At 39.0% G+C, this 9,755-nt stretch overlaps 1 protein-coding gene and 1 long non-coding RNA gene across 2 annotated transcripts; one reads left to right on the top strand and one right to left on the bottom strand.

Moving 5' to 3' along the window:
• The first annotated feature begins 419 nt into the window (after positions 1-419).
• LOC102226768 (inositol-trisphosphate 3-kinase B-like) lies at positions 420-6,672 on the top strand. Its single transcript, XM_005806548.3, has 8 exons — positions 420-624; positions 762-1,661; positions 2,482-2,566; positions 3,515-3,728; positions 4,172-4,376; positions 4,467-4,568; positions 5,607-5,678; positions 5,769-6,672. Exons 2-8 carry the CDS (start codon positions 813-815, stop codon positions 5,991-5,993), a joined length of 1,752 nt encoding a protein of 583 aa, XP_005806605.3. The 5' UTR covers positions 420-624; positions 762-812; the 3' UTR covers positions 5,994-6,672.
• On the bottom strand, positions 5,901-9,730 carry LOC111607050. Its single transcript, XR_002752292.1, has 3 exons — positions 9,470-9,730; positions 8,870-8,952; positions 5,901-5,989 (listed from the first exon to the last, which is right to left on the bottom strand). It is a non-coding gene; the product is annotated as an uncharacterized LOC111607050 (long non-coding RNA).
• Positions 9,731-9,755: the final 25 nt, after the last annotated feature.

Raw genomic sequence — 9,755 nt, 5'->3', positions numbered from 1 at the left:
TTTAGTTCCTGCACAGCAGCATCAGTTTTGGGCCATTCTTTAGTCTGCAGTTTGTGTGCTATGGATTATCATCTTGCTGCATGAAAGGCTTCGTTTTGAAACCTCCATCGCATACAAATGTCAGTTTGGGATTTGCTGGTATTTCAAATTCATTTATTTTTGTCTACATAAAGAAGCTTTCCTGTCACAGAAGCAACAGAAAAGTGATAAAACCTTGATGGCTGTTTTATATTTAGCAGTGGCTCTTTAATCTTTGCAAATCAGATGACATTTCTCTTTTAGTTGTTTCCAATTATATATTAAAAACAATTTATTTTCATCACAATTTTCAGTAAGCTTTGGATTGTATAGCCTCTATCTAATGAGGACCGTTAGTGTGGCTGGTGTAATAAAAGTGGAGGGAGGACATGGCACTCCACACTGCCTGGCTCCGTCATTCCTGGATGTCATCCTGCCCTGAGGCGCTGTTGGCTGAGCTCCATCATCCAGCCCAGAGTCAAGCTTTGGAAACATAATAACGTCACCACATGCAAACTGTGGTTCTAGCGGAGAGAATGAGAGCGGAACGTAACTCGGCGTCGGGCACAAGGCTTTGCTTCTCTGTGAATTCAACGCTAGATACAGGTAAGGGGAGTCCTACAACTTCATGAGGATTTATTCAGCAGTTTGTATCATCTTAGAGAAAGTTTTAAAACTGTTTTTCTGCTTCTATTTTTATTTTTTTTACACTTGCAAATGCATTTCCTGAATCGTATTCAAAGCCGTGGCTCTCTTGTAAACATTTCCCTGTTGTGCAAGCACATGTTGTGCCCATGGAGCAGAATTGCCATCTTCGCTCCAGTGGGGAAATAAACATGGACACAGGAGAGGACCTGTCATGCTTAAAGATGGAGGGGATCAAGATGGAAGATGCTGACTCATGCACCGGTCTCTCAGATGAGACACGCCAACATCTGTCAATCAGTGATGGACCGTCCAGCAGCTGCACTAAAGCCAGAGGCAAGTTTAGGCCAAGGCTCCTGGCTACCAAAAGCTTCCCCCCTTACAGCCAGTGCATCGGTGGACTGGGAGAAGACGAGGACTGGGACAGCTATCTCAACTCAGACTCGCCCCTGGCTTGCCAGTCGAATGCAAAGAAGGAGAAACCTGTAGCTTATGAGGCGGATGACACTGCAAAGTATTCCCGGGATGTTCTCAGAGCCAAATGGAAGTCAAGGAGGAAAGAGAAATTAGGAGGCAGCTTAGACGTTGGCACAGATGGCTGCGATAGAGGGAGGCTGAGTGGGAAGAGGAGGGTGGAGAACAGTGGAATACAAGGAGAACACTGTGACGAGGATGAGGGGAAACACCGGAGAGGGAAAAGCTCCAGTTTGAAGAGAGGAGGGAGCAGTGTGGAGAAGGAAGAAGGGAAACCTTCTCCCATTCTCCCCTCAGCTCATTCTGCAACTCATGAGAACAGCAGCAGTGTGGAGGACCCCGAGGGGCAGAACCGGGAGGATGATGAGGTGACGGAGCCCTCAGGTCATCGGCATCCAATCCTCTCCAAGCTGTTGCACTCCTCCACCTCCTCGTCCTGTTCCTCTATCAACCTCTCATCAGACAGCGACGAGGTCTTCAGTGACCTAGATGACGCCGTGTCTAAAAGAAAAACCTTCAAGAAGGTCAGAACACCTCATTCAGCAAACACTAATTCACATTTTTCTGCACATTTTTAGGGATTTGTCCAGTTCATCACTTTATGTCCTCAGTGCATCTGTCTGCTCTGGTTTTCCATGGAAAAGAATAAAACCATGTTTCTCAACTGTTCTTTGCACCTGTGGTCCAGCTGATTTGCATGGGCTTGAAAGAAGACTTTGACACTGTCAGATTTGAATGGCGTTTGCATGGAAGCCTGCTGCTTCTGCAACAGATATGAGTAAAGGGAGGAGCAAACAGTGGGAGGACGACTAGAAAGTAGATGTTTCCCTGGCTTCAGTGTGTTTGAACTGTCAAGCACTAAAGAAAAGTCATTAGGACTCAGGGTGATTAGGTTTACACTGCTTCAAATAAGCATTCTTCACCATTCAGAATAAAGGATAGAATAGGCTCAATAGAATATAGTAGTAAATAAGCAACAAAAGCTGAAACCTTGTTTTCATGTTGCCCCAGTGTCTCTACTGAGCATGCTCAGATCTGCTATAGCTGCTGTTTTTCTGTTCTTCTATGCCAAGTCTCAGTCTGGTAGCAGCTGTTTTGTGTATATACAAAGTAGATCTTAAGTTTACAGCTATGCTGTTTGGAGACAAAAAGCAAGCATACATTTAACACTTCTCATTCTCCCAGACTTTCACAGAATATTTTCAATAAATAAGGCTAAGCAAATTCCCATCCTGGATTAAAAACAGAAATAAGAATTTACAAAACCTTGAGATAAAATGTCAGACTCGTGATTCCAATGCATCTCCTACATGAACACATTTTTTTCCTTTGGTTATCCCTCAGAGTCGCACATGGAAAACCTTCCTGACCATGATGCACTGGTCACTCAAGCGACAGAGCTCCTGGGTTCAGCTAGCTGGACATCAAGGCATGTACTTCACACAGCACCTCGCCTGTCTTCATACTTAACTGTTTTACTCTTTCATGTGTTGCAAACACAAACTTACATTTATTTTAATGCCTAATTGTAAAGGAAGAGTAAACATAGTACTCTCATATTTGTAGAAAGTATAAAATATGGTGTATTTGTATTCAACCCCACTAGTCAATAGTTTTGTTGAACCACTTCTCTGTCAACTTTGCATGTCTAAAGACTACAATTATAAATTCCAGCTCAGTCAGATTAGATTGAGCCTTCCCATTTCAGCACGTTTACATTGACCTAAACCATCCCAATGCTGTATGTTTAGGGTCATTGTTCTGTCCAGTCTCAAATGTTTTGGAGCCTCTAACAGCTCTTCTTGCCCTGAATTTATCTACACTCATCTGTCTCCATAGCATAATCATACCACCATCATGGATGGCAGTTTTGTGGAATAAACAATTACAGGATCTCTGCAGCTCCTCCAAAGTTATCAGTGGATTCTTGGCTGCTTTTCCTAAATCATGCTCTCTTTGCTAACCCTGTCAGTTTAGGTAGACAGTCATGTTGAGTTAGCAGGTGTGCCAGACTCTTTCCATTTATTTGATAACATAGCTGTGTGAGATGGTGCTTTAGTTGTCTCTCTCTCTGTGTCCTTTGGTCTTCATGATGCTGTTTGCTTACTGATGTTCTCTACCAAACCTTTGAAGCCTCCACACTTAACAATTATCACTTTGTATTGATTTTTCACATAAAATACCAATGAAATACTGTGGCAGTTTGTGACTGTAAAATGAAAAAGACACTGCTAATTGTTGGATGTGAATCATTTGATGCCCATTATAAAATTGCTCTATTAAAACAATTGTGTAATTAAATTCAGCAGATCAAGATTTATCGTCTCCTAAATATTTTTCCTGCTTCTTGTATCTTACCATGTTCTTCTGTTACCAGGTAATTTTCAGGTTAGTAAAGGAGGGGAGGTGCTGAAGCTGTACAGTGAACTGGAGGCGAAGTGTCTGGACAGCCTGATGAGAGATCCGCTGAGGCCTTTTGTCCCGCAGTACTATGGTTTGGTCACCAGAGGGGAGCACTGCTACATCCGCCTGGAGGACTTGCTCAACGGCCTGAGGAGGCCTGTTATCATGGACTGCAAGATGGGAGTCAGGTATGAGTTTTTCTCTGCAAGTGATTATCTGACCATTTAACTGACTTAAAAAGATTTAAAAACAAAGCGATAGCTTGTTTCTTTTAAAAGTAGAGTTTAACCTAATGTTTTGAAAAGTTAAGCTCACTGTAGGTGTATTACTTTCAGGGATCATCTATTTTAGCTTGCAGCTCCACAAAACCCATAACTTTCCACAAATCTAATACTTTCATTAGCTTCTTTAGTTCAGATAAAACATACAAACTTACAATCCTGCATCTGAAGACGAAGCTTTATATGGAAATGCAATAATCAAAAACAAAAACATTTGATTTCTTCCTATAAGCAATCCTAAACAACTTTTCCTTAAATCTGTGAAGGATGGAAGTAGATTGAATTTCCGAAATGGTGCCAAATCAAGGCCTTATTGCAAGGATGTACTACGTGAGCATTTTCCCTTTCAGGACATTCCAGGAGGAGGAACTGATCAAAGCTCAAACCAAGCCCAATTTGAGGAGCGACATGTACCAGAAGATGGTGAAAGTCGACCCATCAGCACCAACGGCCGAGGAACACGAACAGAAAGGAGTGACAAAATGGCGCTACCTACAGTGGAGGGACACAACCAGCTCCACGTCCACTCTGGGCTTCAGGATTGAGGGCATCATGGTATGAGAGAGAAATGCTCAGTTCTAGCATTTCATTACAAAGAATGATGTCTAACTGTGCAAAATGATTGCTGTCATTGCTAATTTGCAGATGGAGGATGGAACTGTCCAACGGGATTTTAGAAAAATTCACACCTTGACTCAGATCACAGAGGCGTTACTCTACTTCACCAGGAGTCAACTGGACACTCTGGTCAGTCACAGTCACACAATACTGTAGCAGTGGTAAATATAACCTTGAATCAGATGACAACTGGAGAAAATTTTATTTAAATCTGAAGTTAAACTAAATACAACCGTTGTTAAGCTGTCAGAAGACCCATTTGAAGCTACAACAACATACTGCATGCTGAGATTGTCACTTAAAAGTTTTAGAGGAAAACATGCAGATTAAAAGTTTTTAAAAAGTTTGAAATTATTACCTAATTTGTTTCTGTTGGCTGAAGATGTTTTTCACATTCAGTCAGATTACAATTACAGGCTTCAATGTAATTCATAATTTTTTATGTGGAAGAGCAAAACAACAAACACAAAATGATGTTCACCTTCAAACCCTAAATATGCAACCAAATGACTATTTATTTTGGATTAAATAATATATCTGTGTTAGAACAACACAGCAGGTGTTTAGACTTAAATCCAATTGGAAATCTGCAATGAGACAAGAACATTGTTGTTCACATCTCCATCCAGTCTGATTGAGATCGGGTCATTTTGCAATACCAAAGATGTGCAGCTGTAATTGGAATGAAAGGTGGTCATACGAATGATTAAAACAAGACAAATTAATACAAAACCACAGAACATTTGCAGATTTTCATATTCAGCACTTCTAGAAAAAAATACATTTTTTACATTTTGGCTCTAAATTTTAAATGACTTTGTGTTGGTGTGTTTCATAGAATCACAATAAAACCCATTACAGTTATAATGTAACAGAATGTCAAAGTTCAATGGGGAGTCTATAAATGGATTATCAAACAAAAAATATATTTTGAAATTGGTTACATATTTGGGTTTTTCTTATCATTTTTGACTGCTTTTAGCTCATTTTTAACCAGCAACATTTTGGGAAGCCTGGAGAATTGTTGATGAAACATGGCAATGAATTCTGGCTATTTGGAGGAAAGGTTTTAACCTCACATGTACATTCTTTGCACTTTGCGTTTAATCATATATTGCCCTGTGATATTTGTGATGCACAGATATTCGTGTTCATGTGTGTTCTCAGAACGCGTACCACTCTAGACTCGTGGATCTGAAAGATGCACTCAGGAGTTCAGAGTTCTTTCGAAAACACGAGGTTCGTAAACAGAGAGAAATGAAATTCATATACCGGTCCTGTTGACTTTGTCCTCATAGCCTTTCACTGAATCTCTTATTTCCTGCTCAGGTTATTGGCAGCTCACTCCTCTTTGTACACGACCACAGCAAGGCCAGTGTTTGGATGATAGACTTTGGGAAAACGATGCCTCTTCCTGACTCAAAGGAGGTCCAGCACGGCATCCCTTGGGTTGAGGGGAACAGGGAGGACGGCTACCTGATCGGTCTGACCTCCATCCTCACGGCTCTGAGCCAGGCCATCAGCCTGGCTGAGGGGCAGCAGGAGGGCAGCTGAGTGGAAACATGGAAAGTGTGAAACATGAAGTTCTCAGAGTGTCTGTGACACCAGCACCTGGACTCAGGGATAAAGCAGGAACAATGGCTGCTTCAATGAAGCTGAAATTCAAAGACATATGAAGTGGAAGCTAGTCTTGCTTATTGTACATCTGGTATGTACATACGTACGCCAACAGTGGAAAGGGCTTTTGTTATATATAAAGTTATTTTGTGTGTGTTTTTGTATTGCATGTTATATTTAAAACATTTTAAGTATCTTTAAGAATGACATCACGCACAACCTCATGTTCTGCCTGTTTTAAGTCAGTACGTTTGTATGTTTAATGGTAGCTGTGCTTTTTGATAAGGAACTGATAAAAACGTGTTGCTTTTCATGATCTATGAAAAAATATATATACATATATTTTATTCCAATTAAATGTTTTCTTATTTTTTACTTTTGGTCTGGTAGTCAGACATTTCATACTCTTATGGTATGGCAGCCCATGTTAAGTTAACTAAACAACTGCAAAACTCTGTCCACCTCATTACTACATAGATATTTGGCACAAAAAATAAGGGAATGTGTGTGTAATCAATTCTGTGCAGCAACAAGATTTTTAAGCAATAAATCTTAAGTAGTTGTAAAGTCTATTTCTTTTTAATTGGCAGATCATTTGTAATAAAAATGCATTTGTGGGCATGGGTCAAGGCCACGTAAATTATCTGTTAATTTTCTATCTTTTTATTTTTATTTTTGTGGAGTTGGTTTGAGGAAACAGTGCATGATACCCATGCTCATCATCAGTTTAGTCGCACACTGATGTGGGACACAATCCAATTCTTCAACCAGAATTTGCTGAAAGTCACCCAGTGTGGTTGTGTTGGTCAGTGTGGCACAACCCCTACTCACAAGCTCATCCATTAAATGTTCGATGTTTGCTTAAGCAAGGTTGAAATCTAATCTTGCTTAGATTTCAAAATATTTTTGGGTTTATAATTACCCAAATGACTTAGCACCAGCATACAATAAAAATTCTCTATGTCTTCTGGTTCAAGTCTACTCTGCATTCCCATAATCAAAGCCAAACAAGCAACAATTCAATTGTTATTCTCCAGTAATCTGGAACAAACTACAAAACTGCAGAAACACTGAGATCATTTAAATCAAAAACCCATTTGTTTAGAGTTACATTTTATAACTGGAATGATTTGTCTTTTGCTTCTGTTGTATTTTCCCTTCTAATCATTTGGAATTGTCTTGTTGCTGAAAATGTGCTATGCAAACGAAATTTACTTGCCTAAAAGTTGGTTATATTCACTTTTTAAATGCATAGAAGCTGAAATAGGTCGCAGAATCTGACGGTGACTAAATTCGACATTACACCCGCAGGTTTTGGTCAATTCCAATAGGTGGCGCCATGACGCTGTTTGTCCACTAGACAAATCTTAGCCGTTCGTGGTACAAACTGAGCGGGACATAGGCATTCACCACTCAAGAGGTCCTTTCAAATGTTTTCAGAGAGAGAATGATGACATTTAAGTAAATTAGTGGGTAAAAATTGTTCAATAACGTCTTGTATAGGAGGAAAATGAAAACCGTCGCGCTAATTCCAACAGCTAGCTAAAAGCTAAATTCAACCGCTCTTCTACGCTCAGGTAAAGATGGAAAACAAATAAAGTTGGTGCATCAGGACTTTATGAACATTTTTAATTGACCTGTTTGTTGTGTTGCATTATACTATTAACAGGCTAAAACACTTGAGGACGCTGATTGGTTATGTTTCGGAGAAACTACCCTAACCTAGCCGTGGTGACCCGCGTAATAAGTGACGGTAAGTGATCCAAATTACACCAAGTTAGCCTCTTACTGGCCTAGTTTCCACATAACTGTTCAATTACCTGCTTATTGTTAAGTTTAAATTTAAATGCGGGATATAATATATTTGAAGGTAAATAAATCGTAGTTGGCTTTTTCGGCGCCTGACTTCAGCACTTGCTGCGTCTAATATATTTCCACTTAACGTGGACATGGTTGTAGTCTTAATGTCTTCCGAAGAACCTAGATGATTTGGTACTAAAGAGGGCCTTCAAATTGTTAAGTTTACCAGAATAGCTACACTGTCGGGGTGTTTTCCTTTATCAGGGGTCACTTCCAAAATAAAACATTTCCTTTCCATTTTTTTATGGGTGTCCTGTTAGTAATACCTCACTTCCACTGCTACTCTGTTAGGAGTGTAACTATATTTTATAACTGTAGACATTCTGGTCTAATAATAATAATACCTCACCTTCCAAAACATCTTTGAATGCTACACCAACAGCTTTAAACTCAATAGTTTTTCAAATGTGATGAATTTTTTAAAAATTGTCTTTGTGCTTCATTTGTTTGTGCTAAACCCATTCTCTCTAGTAGACATCTTTCCGTGATGGACTGACCACCTGTTCAGCATGTACTCTGTTCATTGACAGCTGGAGGGAGTGGGGGGCAGCATCTCTGTGATGCTCTGTAGAATAAGGGTGTTATATGAAATGGATTGATGAAATTGAAGAATGGTTAATAATGTATATTATGTCTGTTGAGACAGATTTTTGCATATGTAATAGTACAAAAATGCACATTTCCCATAATGCACAAAAAGCAGAAAAGGAAAAAATGAAAATGCTCATGGGTTACTAAGTTTGTTTTATTGCACAATCGAATTAAACTAAAACTATTGCGATGAAGAAAAGTGATTGAAATCAATGTCATAATACGGTAAGTGTGAGATTTTACCCTTACTCTTTTATTTTAAATAACTTGCAACATTGTTTGGATGCATACAATGCAACACAAATGTCGGTGTGTGAGGCTAATTGTAGTTATTTAGCTTAACATCAACCCAATCCCCTTACCATGGATGGGACGTCACTCCAACTTCTGAGAGAAATTGACCTCTGCAAATGGTGTACAGAAGGGAAACACTAAAGTGATCATTCTGTAAAAGAGAAATGAAATCAATAATTAAACCAAAGGTCAAGAGAAGATGGCAGAAACCGGCCAGTGGCTTTAACATTCAAAGAAAGCTGGCAAAATAGAAAGGACACAACCATATCCAAGGTTAGTCAGTTGATTTATTAAATTAGAGAAATTATACAGATTATTGTGACTTTAAAAAAACAAAAAAAAAAACAACAGTGGAGCATGTTTTATTATTAGACACCCAGCAATGAGAGAAGTGAACTGGCATGTAATTTATAAGACACAAAATTCAACTGTATAAAGGAGAGAGAGAGAAATCATTTGTTGATTGAAATGTTACTCCATTTTGCACACTAAATTAATAGTAACAATATATAACATACTTTTAAGAGTAGTTTTAGTGCACCATACATTGTACTTGTATTTGAGCAAAATCATGGAGTATCACCCCAATTTTACTCTTATTTGAGTAATATTTCCGGCACTGGGTTAGCTTAAATAAATGTTATTTGTTTATTTGCTTATTTACTTACGGAGTTTGTTCGTCCTGATTAACACTTCTTCCCGGATGGTGGCGGTAATTCACAAAAGCTTTGCTTTCTAACCACCTGTAAACAAGAAGACGACCAACGGGCGCCCCACATTTCGTCGTTGTTGTAAAGTTGCTCTGAGCGCAAAACCTTCCTTGCAAATTTGATAAATATTACTACCGATATCATAAAAAGTTAACGGCTATTATTATTATTATTTTTTTTTGCATGTTTCTTGTTGCTGTGTGTTCTTTTATTAAAACGGACTATACAAATAAAATGCCCCGCC

This window comes from Xiphophorus maculatus, chromosome 23 (assembly GCF_002775205.1).
Source record: "Xiphophorus maculatus strain JP 163 A chromosome 23, X_maculatus-5.0-male, whole genome shotgun sequence".
In the NCBI taxonomy this organism is placed as follows: Eukaryota; Metazoa; Chordata; class Actinopteri; order Cyprinodontiformes; family Poeciliidae; genus Xiphophorus; species Xiphophorus maculatus.
The sequence above is the reverse complement of the archived record's forward strand: the minus strand, read 5'-3'. Positions and strand labels throughout refer to the sequence as shown.